The sequence below is a fragment of the Pyxicephalus adspersus genome, chromosome 3 (genome assembly GCF_032062135.1).
Source record: "Pyxicephalus adspersus chromosome 3, UCB_Pads_2.0, whole genome shotgun sequence".
Taxonomy (NCBI): domain Eukaryota; kingdom Metazoa; phylum Chordata; class Amphibia; order Anura; family Pyxicephalidae; genus Pyxicephalus; species Pyxicephalus adspersus.
This window is the reverse complement of record NC_092860.1, coordinates 7,444,204-7,458,318: the sequence shown is the minus strand read 5'-3', so window position 1 is coordinate 7,458,318 and position 14,115 is coordinate 7,444,204. Positions and strand designations below refer to the sequence as shown.

The window sequence follows — 14,115 nt, the reverse complement described above, 5'->3', positions numbered from 1 at the left end:
TTTTTTTTTTTTTTTCAGTCGTCGTTTCCAGAATCCATACGTGCCTAAGGAAATGTTGTTGTTGCTTATACTGAAATATTACTGCGCCCTTTATTAAAAAAAAAAAAACTAACTGATTTAGCTCTGTATCCAATTAGTGGCTGTGGTTACAGCTCATGGCCAGCAAATCGACTCACAAATTAGGCAGAAAGTTTTTGTTTCTATGCAGAGTCGTCGTTGTGCACAGTATCTTACATTTTTATGAATACAGTTGCTCGCAAATATTAATGATATTAAAATGTATGTCTGGGCAAAATAATAAAAAATAAATCAGTCTGCACATTGCAGGTTTCCTCCAATTATAAAATGTCAGTCTGCTAGAAATCTAGTGAGCTGACAAGTTTCTGTTTGAGTTGACAACTCTTCATTTGCTGCACTAAAATCCTAAGCAGCATTGTCCGTTCTGTCTGTTCCAAAACTGCTTTCTCTCATGTTATAGAAATGTGGAGTGGCAGGGGTGTACTGTAGTCCATCAAGGCAAAACTGGGCAGGGCTGACAACACTGCCCCTGCTGCTCTGAAATCCCAATCAGTGTTGTCAGCCCTGCCCAGTTTTGCCTTGATGGACTACAGTACACCTCCGCCACTCCAGCTTATTACACAAACATAGGAGCTCATTGGGTTTCTGGTAAAATAAATAAATGTTTTTTTTTACCTGCAGCAAGAAAAACAAAGTGCATGTCTGCAATTTTTTATTTTTGCATAAACTTTTAAAAAATTGCACAGTTGGTTGGATGGCTAGCGCTCTTGCAGCTCTGGTTCCCAGGTTCAAATCTCAGTCAGGACTCTATCTGCATGGAGTTTGCAGGTTCTCCCTGTGTTTGTTTCCTCCGGGTGCTTCGGTTTCCTCCCACATTCCAAACACATGCAGTTAAGGTAATTGACTTCCCTCCTAAAATTGTCTTTAGACTGTATTTTGTATGTATATGTATATTTTGTATGTATATGTATGCATGTATATGTCTATAGTAGGGATATTAGATTGTGAGCCCCTTTGAGGGACAATTAGTGACATGACTGTAGACTTTGTACAGCTCTGCGTAATATGTCAGCGCTATATAAATACTGTATAATAATAATTCCTGATACTGTTGTCTGAAGCTACTGCAGTTTTATCAGTTTCAGGTAAATAAATAAGTCTGTTTGTGTTTTGCAGGAAGCCGCAGGATGATTGAAGGATACAGTCCGGTTGTGCAGTCCCTCCTTGGGACTTTGTTCACATGGGGGCTGACGGCGGCTGGGTCGGCTTTGGTCTTTGTATTCTCCACAGGTCAGGTGAGTGGAATCGAAAATAAGAAAAACACTTATAGGTATTATCTTCCTTTATTGCTTGTGATTCATTTATTGCCTTAAACTACATCTTGGGATAAAATGTTCCTGACCTTGTAGGCATGGGTCTGTTTATATGAACTCGAAGATATGTGAGCAGAAGAAATGGATTGATAGGACTTGGGTTGCTGATCACATTTCTATATACAGTGTTCTCCCCAGAAATTTTTATAAGCTGGGTGGGAAGAAGCTTTAGGCAGGTAGCAGACCCTGTATTGTGAGCCAACTTTTCAGTAACCACTCAAAAACAGCCGGGTGGTTGCTGAAAAGTGCTGGGTGGTGTGCCCGGCTTAAAGGGACTAGAGAGAACACTGATATATTTTTCTTTACCACTGCTTAATAGTTTCACTGATTTGTTACCATAACAATGCACAGCAGCTATAGAACATTGCTGATGTCAATGTAGTGATGTTATAAACGTAAAAAGTTTACCTTATTATCCATGTAGAGATTACAACCTGACCGACGCTCCAGGCTGGAACCCCAGCCTTCCCTTCAGTCTTGCACAATTGTGTCAGTTCCTTTTCTGGACTGCTTATTCGGATGCTACTGCACACTGCGAGCCTCTCAGAATGGGCCTGATTTAAAGCTCCCCAAGGCTGGAGAGTATACATTTTCTTCAGTGAACCTGGGTGATCCACTAAATGTGGAATGGATCTGGTCCAACATTGAAAATATTTGCAAAAAGCAAATGACTTTTAGAAAATCCGTTCTATGTTTGCTGGATCACCCAGCTTTACTGATGAAAGTGTATCCTCTCCAGCCTTGGAGAGCTTTAATAAATCATGCCCAATGTGTGTTAGAATCCACGGCTTGTCATACAGAGTCCGCTTTATTCCCTGGCTGCAGGATGTCCATCATCATCCATCCCAGCCTGACTGTCCCTGGCTGCCCCCTTTCTGGATTTTAATTCTTTAACTTTTGGAAGTTCACATGAAAGGTATATAATGAAACTTGAAAAATGTCATTTGCTCATTTCTTTTTTTTTTTTTTTTTTTTAAGACTATATATATTTTCTCCTATTCGCTCCAATTTTTGTGAACATAAATAATCAAGGCCATGCTTTTATGTCACAGGTTAAAGCGGAACTAAACCCTATTCTTCCCCATTTTATCCTGAGAGCCGCCATCTTTTTCATTATACTTTTCCACATTCCATAATCGGTCATTGGCCAGGCCTGGATGATATCGGCTCCAGCAATCGCAGCAAAGCCAAGACGTGCCGGGTATCCGGACAATGTGTAGCTCAGCTTTTGACAGATTTAGACAGTGATCAGGCAGAAAAGAACTCTTCTTGCAGTATTGCTTGTCTCTTTTTGCAATAGAACCCTCCTTGGGCCTTTTTTTAAAATGGAATTTCAGTAAAAGTTTAGTTCCGCATTAATGTTTATTACAATAAGTCAGCCTATTTATTTGAATATGTTAATCTAAAATTAAAGTGCCATGCAGGTCCGTATACAAGTTTACTTCAAAACCAGGCCCCTCTTTGGCTATGAAATAGCACGTCCTTCATTTCTATTGACAGAATCTAACACTTGATTGATATTAGCTTTAAACATCTAGCTCTTTTCATCAATATCACAAATTTGCTTTTTTTTTTTTTTTTTTAGGTACATAGAGTCAGAACGTAGATTTGGACTAATTACCAATTAAGTTCCTAAAAGAAATAGTGTTAAAGGAAAGAAAAGTGGTTTGCGGCTTACGAATTTGATTCAAATCCTAATTATGTATTTTTTCATGTTAGATCAATACATAATTACAAACATTCAAATGTCAAACGTGAACCCCAGGCCTGTTTAACAATTCACAGGAATAAGGGTGACATAAACTATACATACGAGCTCCTAATAACAAAGGTTATACAAGGAAAGAATGAGGACCGTATTTTGCCGTATGAAATCTGACACGTTTCGTCACGAACAGGCTTCTTCAGGGATATTGATAATTAACAAGCTTAATGGTCTGTATGTACATATAGATATAAATATCAGAGATTGTACATTCTATATTCATCATATCATAGGTGATTTTAAAATATCACACCAGAAAAACAGTGTATTTATAAATGCTAATACATATATAGAATATAAGTATAATGATATAAGTCTTGTACTACATGTATATTGAATAGCCTTAATAAAATGAAATTATAAGTTGTGGTATTTACTTACTTGCCCTTGTTGAAAAATCCCAAAAGAAAGCATGAAAAATGAAGTGGTGATGGTAATAAAATAAGTAATGATTGAAGATTTTTCAACAACAGCATGATGAATATATAATGTACAATGTCTGATATTTATATCTATATGTACATAAAGACTGTTAAGCTCATAAACTTTGTCACTAATATACATCACTCTTTACGAGACAAGTGTTCTTGTTTTGAAAAGCTTTTTAAGCGAGTCGCTTGCTCATTTCTTTATTTTCTGCATTATATAACCATTAAGACTTGGGCAATTCATTTTTCATGCACTAATCTTTTTGCTTTGTCCTTTCAATGTAGGAGATTTAGAAAGGAGCATTTTGATCCCATCAGAGATGCCTAATAAATGTTTTGCAGCAAATGGTTTGTAATTTCATGGGCTCTCCATGTTGGCGTGTCGATGTCTTTGGCTATGTGCTAGCACAGCTCATGTTCCCGTCAGTGGGAGATTGGGAGTTGGCGCTCGGTGGGCTTTGTAGTGTGCATGAGCTTTGCAGAAAAGATGCCATTTGTCTCTAAAAATCTCATGTTCCCTTTGTTGTGATGGAAAGTGACAAGGCCGAATGGGAACTTGATGGCAGAACAATAATTCTGTTGACATTGGAGACTAATTCTGTTGGTGACACCGGGGTTTAGGAGAATGTAGGTCTGGCAGGAGAGATCTGTTAATTCCACTGCTGATACTGAATACTGAAGCGGACGAAGTGATGATTTAGAGTAAGAAAATGTAATATATACTGTGATATGAGGGGCCCTTGCAGCAAGCATACAGATAAGTCTGTTAACAGTACAAGTGTCTTTACTGTAATATAAAACAATATAGCTTTCTTCAGCATATATCAAAACCAAACAAAAATGTCAGCTTAACAAGGTGAGTACAGAGTTCTCTGTACAGTCCTCTGTAGTACAGTCCTTAGTGTCTATGAATCAAATCAGCATCAACGGCATACAAAAAAAAACAACACAGCTTCTTAGCTTGTTTGCTCCCACACAGGCTTGTTTGCAGCCTATCTACTGCAATTACACTCCTTTTTCCTCCAGTCTGCCGTCGCCTTAACCTAGGGGTGTACCAGAGTCCAGGGCCCTGAAGTAAACTAACACTGGAAACCCTAGAGTTGCCCTCCATTACTCCTGGACTCTTATTCCTAGCATACACCCTGGTTTTAAAGTGTCTATGCTCTACATTAAGGGTCCCCAACGCCTAGTGGGCTGCGCCTGTCTAACAGGTGGGCCACGACTCTGGCCGGTGCACCCCCCAGCAGGGTCAGATTAAGGACCCCGCTTGAGGGGGCAACCCGACCAGAGCTTCGGACCAGGTCTCCCTTATGCATCGCAGGTTTAGGGAGGTGGGCGGGTTCTGGCATCATGATGTCACTCTGGGGGGTTTCTTCCCCTTTGAGTGACACACAGCTCCTCATGAATGAGGGGTCCAGAATCCATGCATTTAGTGAGCTCCAAAAGGTTGGGGACCACTGCTCTACATCATTGTTCGCCAACCTTTTCGGAACGGAGGACACCTAAATTTACCGGCTCCAGACTGGATGTACCGGGTGTCACGCAAAGGGGAAGAAACTTCCCCTTTAGTGATTATTATTATTATTATTAATAATAAACAGGATTTATATAGCGCCAACATATTACGCAGCGCTGTACAATAAATAGGGATTGCAAATGACAGACTAATACAGACAGTGATACAGGAGGAGAGGACCCTGCCCCGAAGAGCTTACAATCTAGTAGGTGAGGGAATTTCACACACAATAGGAGGGGAGATATGTAGTGGTGGGAAGTAGTGGTGGTTTCAAATGACAGAAGAAGCCGGGTAGGCAAGTTTGAAAAAATGGGTTTTGAGGGCTCTTTTAAATGAGCAGAAAGTAGGAGCAAGCTGAATAGTACAAGGAGACCATTCCAGAGAGTTGGAGCAGCTCTAGAGAAGTCTTGTATTCGTGCGTGTGATGAGGTTATGAGTGAGGAAGTCATTAGTAGGTCATTGGAGGAGCGGAGAGAGCGGCAGCGGGAGTATTTTTTAACCATGTCAGAGATGTAAGTGGGACAATAACTGTGTAGGGATTTGAAGGCAAAGCACAGGAGCTTAAATTTGATTCTAAGGTGAAATGGAAGCCAATGAAGAGAACTACAAAGAGATGCAGCGGAGGAGGAGCAGAGGGATGGATGAATGAGTCTGGCTGCAGCATTCATGATAGATTGTAGAGGAGAGAGTCGGGTTAGTGGAATACCAGAGAGGAGGATGTTACAGTAGTCCAGACGGGAGATGATAAGAGCATGTACAAGGAGTTTGGTGGTCGCAGGGGACAGGTAGGGGCGGATTTTGGAGATGTTGCGTAGGTGAAAGTGGCAGGACCTGGAAATGTTCTGAATATGGGGGGTGAATGAGAGGGCCGAGTCAAAGGTGACACCAAGACAGCGTGCCTGAGGGGAGGGCCGAATAACAGTGTTGTTAACAGTTAGATATATGTCAGGGGGGAGATTTGGAATTTGAGGGGGGGATGATGATGAGTTCTGTTTTATCCAGGTTGAGTTTCAGGAATCGGTCAGACATCCATGATGAGATGGCTGACAGGCAGCATGAGACCTTATCCAGGACTGAGGGAGACAGGTCAGGAGTGGACAGATAAATTTGAGTGTCATTAGCATAGAGATGGTACTGCAAGCCAAAGGAGGATATGAGACTACCGAGAGAGGACGTGTACAGAGAAAAGAGAACCGGTCCAAGGACTGACCCTTGGGGAACACCAACAGGGAGGAGAGTGGGTGAGGAGAAGTTACCATTGAAAGAAACTTGAAAGGAGCGGTCAGACAGATAGGAAGCAAACCAAGAGAGAGCAGTGTCACAGATACCAATGTCATGATGCCAGAACCCACCCACTCTCTCATCCCAGGTCTGACCCGCTAGGGGGTGCACCGGCCAGAGCCGCGGACCAACAAATTTTTCAACAACCGGTTGGTGACTGTTGCTCTACATGATGTAGACACATATCTCCCATCCCAGTAGTCCTGTACAATACATACATACAAACATGCATACAACCTGTTGGATTTTCTCATTTGCTAACGTATGCAAACGTTGTTTTGCTTAAAGACAAACATGGCTCCATATAAAACAAAAATAAACTGCAAGGTGATAACATAGCTGTCTGCATAATACAAAGGTAAAAAAAAGATAGAGACTTTAGCCTTATATTCCTGAGGGAATTGTTCTCACAAGACCCTTAACCATCATGAATGACAGCTTTGTATATAATCAATGGGTTTGCTCCTTTATGTGCACCTTTGACCCCAGTATATATTATAAATGAAGCCTTCAAATACACACAGAGGCTACAGCCTACCTGCTTGATCATTTGACGTAGTGCACCAGTACAGATTATTCCCGTTTTGTCTGCAACCTGGTTATATGGGAACCCCTATTTATAAGTCCTTTTGATGTTTTTGTTTTATAAAAGAACTTACCAGTCTTTACTCAGCAACATTAGGTTGTGGGCAGGGAGGTGGTGGAGGTAGGTAAGTTTCTTGCTATTAATACAGCAGAGAAAAGTCAGGTCACCATGCTGAACAATTGTAAATTGGAATCGATTGGGAACAAATACAAATCCTTCGGCCAATAAAATATATCCTGTAATTGTATTGTAATGGTGTATTTAGCTTTTGACGCTGTGCATTTGTATTCCTTAGATGCCAGAGTGCTGATTTTATGGTCAGTTTGTGTCCCTTCTGGGGAGCCAGGGGAGCCAGGTGTGACAGGTGGTTGGAATTTCTAAGGACTGGCATTCAGCTTGCCAGGGTGCACCATTATTTCAAGATCTGAGGCTTCCGGTATTCATGTTACATTTTGGAAGGGGTATAGCTTCTCCCTGTAGCTGCAAATCGGCAAAGGAAGAGGGGATTAGCAGTGGCATGAATCCCGGATAGAACTGGATAGCCGGCATTTTTAGCAATATTCACATTCAGCCAAATCCTTCACTTTTAGCAAAGCGAATCCTAATTCTGACTTTGCAGCTTAGCGAGCCCACATTATCACATGCAGCTTATTTAAAGCTGTGCAAACCTCTGCTATCTCACTTTATGTTCAATCTTTTGTTCTAGGAATTGCCTCATATGTCTGTATGCTGGGAGAAAATGTACCGTGATAAGACACATGTGATTACTTTACTTCTGATTAGTACGTTTTTAATTTAGGAGTTAAAGCGGAACTAAACCTGACATATAAACGCTACTATTTATTCAGGCTGTGCTTGCATATCATCAGAACCCTCCAATGCATCCCCCCTGCTGAGATATATTTATAACACCTTTTAATGTGGACCGGCAGATTAACATTGTTTCAGAATCATGTTAGGACATACAGATCATTTTTACTGGTGTGATGTTGGCCTTTAGGACCTGGCTTAGGAGCCTTTTCATCTTTGCTTCCTGAAACCCTATGTATCTAGCTTGGTTCTCCGGTGGTCTGTGCTGGCAGAACAGGTACACCTTTCAAAACAAATGCCCTCACCAGTGTTCAACCCAGAATTTTTTTTTTTTAAGCTGGGCGGAAAAAAAGCTGTGGGTGGGTGGTAGCCCCTGCATTGTGACACCCTACGCCTAATGAACCACCCAAAAACAGCCATGTAGGTACTGAAAAGTGCCGGGCGCTGCGCCCAGCTAAAAGAGGCTGAGGAGAACACTGCTCACACAGATTGTATTGTATTGCTGGAAATAAAAGGGGTTGAGTGCTTAAGGACTCATTTTTGTACCTGTTGGACTACTAAGTCATATTAAAAGAGGAACTAAACCCTAAAGTGCCTAAAACAAAAAAAAAAAATCCCCTTGCCATCAATCCTGCAGGGCAGTCCAATCCATCCAGAGGTCTCTGCTGTCGGGTCCAGCGTCATCCCGGCATCCGTCCGCATGTCATCTTCCTCTCTACTTCCGGGTTCTTCATCCTTTGTCACCCAACCCAGGCGGGTGACGTAGGATGGAAATAAATACTTGACGATCTCACTGCGCATGTGTGAGATCGGCAATTTTTTTTTCATCACGAAGGGACCTTCTGTGCATGGCCGAGCTTGTGCTCCCATTTATTATCGATCGCGTAGGTGGTCGAGAATTAGGGGGTGGTGTACTCTCCGGCAGGGTCAGGAAAAAGACCCCACTTGGGGGGGCACAACGGTCACAGCCGCGGACCACATCTCTTGTATGCATCGCAGGTTTAGGGTGGTGGGCGGGTTCTGGCATCATGATGACACTTTGTAGGGAACTTTCTTCCTCTTTGAGTGACACAGCTTTCCAGTCCATGCATTTCGTGAGCTCCAAAAGGTTGTGGACCAATGCTCTACATTTAAATTTACGGGCCCTGGAGCGCGCATGCGCCGGCAGCTGGGTTTCACTCTTAGGGGAAGAAACCTTTTGGTGCCATGATGCCAGAACCCACTCACTCTCCCATAGTTCTTCATCCTATGTCACCCAACCCAGGCGCGAGATTGGGTGATGTAGGATGGAAAAAAAAACTTGCCAAATTTTTTTCCCCCAAGAAAGGGCTCCTTCTGCGCATGCCCGAGCTTGCGCTCCCATTCATTCTCAATCGCCTAGGTGGTCGAGTATTGGGGGGCGGTGCTGCACCATTTTTTTTTTTTTTGGGTGGCACTTGAACAAAAAAGTTTGTTCAGGGGTTGTCTAACTCAGACTGTCTTGGAAATGTCCACATGTGATGCAGAGCCTCAATGACTGAAAAAACTTTAAACCTATAAATGAGAATGGTGCGCCTGGGACAGTCAAGATGGGGCTAAATGAACATGGACTTCCTCCAGCTAGGAAATGAGGCAGCTCCATCTGATTGCTTCAGCTTTGAATGCCCATTGAGAGAGGCTCACAGTGAGCAGTGAAATCAAGAGTATTTCAGTTCAGGAGAGGAGCATAGAAAGCTGTGCAAGTTTGAAGGTTTAGACTGGAAGGCAGATATAATGTCTTGTGTATAGAGTATAGAAGGTACACTCAACTCTTTCTTGCTGTGTGTAAAGAATTGTTTCTATATTTTTAGTGAGTGTCAGACCGAAAAGAAAGTGAGAGATCATTTCTTCAATAGGCAGAAATATAAATGGACTAAAGAAGGTTTAGGAGCCCGATGCCAATTGACAACCCATTGGATTGGCCAGCAGTAGAGCTGACAGGACCTGGAGTAGTTGGGTTTTATTAAAACTTTTGTCAATATTTCATTACTGCCTGTGTGTCTAAAAGTAAGAAATGATTTTTTCTGTCTTGTGGGCTGGTGTTTGGTAGAACTGAAAGCTAACCTCCACCTTGGGAGCACTTAATTTCATATATAGCCTTGGGAGGTATTATTTCATATACAGTGGTACCTTGGTATAAGTCCTTAATTCGTTTCTGATCCTTGGACTTATACCAAACAAATTTTCCCATAAGAAATAAAAGGAAAATGATTAATCCATTTCCATTAAAAAAATCCTATTGTTATTAGCATGTTATACATTGATGGGGCTGTATAAATTAATTTAAACACTGCTTAATACTAAAGTACATAAATACAAAAGCAATTAGATGAAATAAATGAAAATTTAACCTCACTTTACCTTGCTGAGAAGAGTCGAGTGCCTACCAGGATGGTGCTGAGAAGGGAGGAGATGGTATGTAATTCACAGAGAGTTATAGCGCGGGTTGTTCACTGAATGGTAGCAAGAGCGTGCTGACGCTCGTGGCTTTGTCTCGAGAGAGGTAAAAAAGGGTAGCACACAGTATTTTGGCCCATACAAGTTCTACCAAAAAAGGTTGTATACCATGCAAAATTTTTCTAGTCCAAACAGGACTTATACCAAGTTGGACTTATTTCAAAGCAGACTTATACCGAGGTAACACTGTATAGTTACATAGTAGGTTAGGTTGAAAAAAGACCATCAAGTCCATCAACTTCAACCACTAGGTAAAAAAACATCTCCCAAGTAAAAATCCTTATAAGACATATGACAAAGTGTTCTATTGCTTTCTGACTGTTCAAAATCATCACAATAAGTCGGCACAGAGTTGAGCTTCAAGGCCTTTCCTACTGCATTTTTATTGTGTTTGCCTGTTGATAGTGCTCAAAGTTTAGGCCCTGGTAGTGTTTAGGCTTTATCACATGTCACATTTTCTTCCTACTTGACTATCTTTTGTCAAATGAGTTTTTTTAAAATGACCTTATCTGCATGCAACACTTTTATCTGCTCCTACCACAGACTCAATTCATTGCATTTTTAAACCAATATTGTACCAGACAATGGACTGAAACTTGAATCGGTCTACCAAGAATTGACACTTCAGCATTTGGTAGATTCTATATTTTTAATTCACCATCTCTTGTATCTCTTGGGGACTCTATTGGTCCCTCAGGAGAAGACCCCACCATCTCTTTGCTGTGCCTATTTAGGTTTATGCACCTGCTGAATATATAATGGTCTTTTTCCATCCCTACACTGAGTTCCCAGGTTTGCACACCTGCTGTGTCAAATGATGAAGGGCTCCCATCATTTCTGCACTATGTTCCTGGGTCTTTACACTTGTTGTATCTATAATAAAGGGGCTTCTTCCATCCCTGCACATAGTTTTCCTGCTCTATACACTTACTATGCCCTTTAAGGCATTCCCACCATCTTTGTAGGGATTTCCTGTTTTAAAACACCTGCTGTACCTGTTAAAAGAAGCTCTCACTATCCCAGTATTGAGTTCATAGGTCTGCACACATCCTTTGACCAATATGGGGGTCTCCCATCATCCCTGTGTTGAGTCCCCAGGTCTGCACACCTTCTGTGCCCATTATGGGGGTCCCCCGACATCCCTGTGCTAAGTTCCTGGGCCTGCATACCTTCTTTACCCTTTATAGGGGTCTCCCACCTTCCCTGTGCTAAGATCCTGGGCCTACACACCTTCTTTACCCATTATAGAAATCTTCCACCTTACCTGTGGTGAGTTCCGAGGTCTGCACACCACCTGTGCCCATTATTGGGGTCTCCCACCTTCCCTGTGCTAAGATCCCAGGCCTGCATACCTTCTTTACCTATTATAGCGGTCTCCCGCCATCCCTGTGCTCAGTTCCCATGTCTGTACACCAGTGATGCCCATTTTGAGCATCTACCATGCCTTTGTTGAGTTCCTGGGTCTTCACACCCCCTTATGAGGCAAATTTTCAATCCCTCTGCACTCTCCCCTGCATTCTTCTTTTATGAAGAATGTAAGGGGGAACTGGGATACACAAAGGTAGGCAGTAACAAAAAATACAAATTACATTTTTTTGTTTTTCTTTAAGTTTGCTTCTCTATGTGGTTGGTTGTCTGTTGACATTGGTTTGTAAACTTTTGTAAATAGAGTACAATGTTGAACGGTCCATAGTTTTCCCCTATACATTGTAGTAAATGTGGTAAGATAAATATTTTAACATGCAAAAATAAAATCTGTTTTCCTTTTGCCCTTCACAGAGACGGGTCTTAGATGGCAGCTTGGGGTTTGCCGCTGGGGTAAGTGTATTAACTCTTGTATAATTTCTCCATACTAATGAAGTGTTAGATAATAACGTGCTTTTGTCTTGACTTTTTTTCTTCTTCCATGTGATGAATCGGAGCGTCCATTGTGTTTTAACTTTCACTGCAGGCTCACTATGAAATGCTCTCTGTCACACATTGTTCTGTCATTCTTCCTAATATCTAATGTCGTTGACTTCCCATTATTGGAGAATAGAAAACGATGTTATAGCCCTGAGATTCGGAGAGGAGATTTAAATGCCTCATGACATCCTCCTCGCTCAGATTTTAGAGAAACATTTTGATGTGAACATTTTTTTTCCCCTGCTGTTCCTCAAAACGGTACACTGGGGGGTCCCTCGTTTGGCATGCAAAGTGCGCCATGGAACGGATTTGCCCAGCAGAGTGTATACGCTGGAAATTTCCCATGAGCATTCGGAGGGGCTGCTTTCTGAAACTTAATTTGGTTTTAAGCAAGTTATGTTCTGTTAATTGTGTTATGTATATTGCATTGTCTTTCTGAAAATGAGAAATATTTTGCTTCCCTTGAAAAAATGTATCTAGCTCTGTCCCAGCCTATTGGCAACTGCTGGTATCCACTCTGGCCTTTTCTAATGCGACTTCTTTTTTCCATTGGGGCATCATTACTGTTGTGGCACAGGTGGTGTGGAGCTGTTCTATAATTGGCATTTTACAGTGTACACTGCACTGCACAGGAATGGCCACTGCATGCACCATGATGTGTACAGCCTGCATGTGAGTGATGTATTTGAGGTACGTGTAAGAGTTATATCATTTAGTGGCTATCCAATGGCTGAAAAAGCATGCCATGGAGTCAAAGATGGCAACATTCAGAGAAATGCAGCAGTGACAGGTTCCTAAACCTCTCATCATTGCAGAGCCCTACAACAAGGTGCTGTGCATACTTGCTACTTATGGCAATTTTCACACACTAATGATGACTACTATAACACATCATCCTGTGTATTTTTATGTAACATGCAGTATAAGTACCTAAGTTCGATTTGGAACTAGCCTTTGCAGTCACTGCACAGTGGGTCAGAGTATGTTAGGATGAAGCTGCAGAAGACACCAGTTTACAAGCTTTAAAAGAAAGAATGCTGAAAAGACCGCACAATGGCAGAAAAAAGGAGTTCATTGACTTTTCTGCCTTTACTGCCTAGTCACAAGCTAGGGCAGGTGCTGGACAATCTGGGCTCAGAATGGGTTAAATCATTTTGGCTATTAGATTGAGCACATCTTGTGGTTTAAAATAAGTACTGCAGGGCAATCTCTGTATCAAAAGTGAATATTGCAGCAATTGTTGGTTTTGTTATTTTATATTTCAGTGATCTTTTTCTTACTGTTCTGCTTTAAGTATCCCTTTGAAGACCAATAGATTATTAGATGAGCTACATAATCACATTGGAATAGCAGTTTAGTGGGTTGTCATTTTTTACTTGGACATTCAAGGCAATGTAACTGGTCAGGTTTAATGCTGACCCATTCAACAACTTATATCCAGTGTCTCTTTGCTCCCCTAATGCTCTGGGAATGAAGAGAGCAACATGGCTATCCTGGTATGGGGGAAACATTTGACTTGCTCCCCTACTTTTTGCATTTTTAATGGTGCTTGCTAATTATCTTCTTTGTAAAGAAACTGAAGTGTAAACATGTTCACGCCTTTTGTTAGATCAGACTTAAATGGAATGCTAAACTTGGCTCTAAAGTATGTCTGCAGCTACATAGGTAATGAAAGCTTGCAAAGCAAATGTAAATCCAATAATCTATCTGCCCTTGTCACAGTTTGACTTTAAAGTGTACCTGTACTTTACCTATCCTTATATTTCCTATACCACCTCTGAGATATAGGCGTACCATTGAGCTATGTTCAGTCTGGAGGTGAAGCTGTGGTGCGTCTCCTGCTTCTTCGGGTAAGATTCCACCCATAGACAATGAATGAGAGTGGAAGTGGAGTGGGAGCTGTTCAGCACCATATACTGCTGCCTGTTAAAAATGTCCAACCAGAACCAACAGCTGTA

The 14,115-nt window shown here is 41.6% G+C and overlaps 1 protein-coding gene across 2 annotated transcripts in view; it reads left to right on the top strand.

Annotated features, from left to right (window-relative positions):
• The first annotated feature begins 1,195 nt into the window (after window positions 1-1,195).
• Window positions 1,196-14,115, top strand: part of SLC39A11 (solute carrier family 39 member 11) — a 197,809-nt gene continuing 184,889 nt past the window's right edge. For both annotated transcript variants that reach the window (XM_072403461.1, XM_072403460.1), the window contains exons 1-2: window positions 1,196-1,313; window positions 12,032-12,070. In XM_072403461.1, coding sequence (XP_072259562.1) covers window positions 1,206-1,313; window positions 12,032-12,070 — 147 coding nt within the window. In that variant the 5' untranslated portion in view covers window positions 1,196-1,205. The remainder of the gene's footprint in view (window positions 1,314-12,031; window positions 12,071-14,115) is intronic.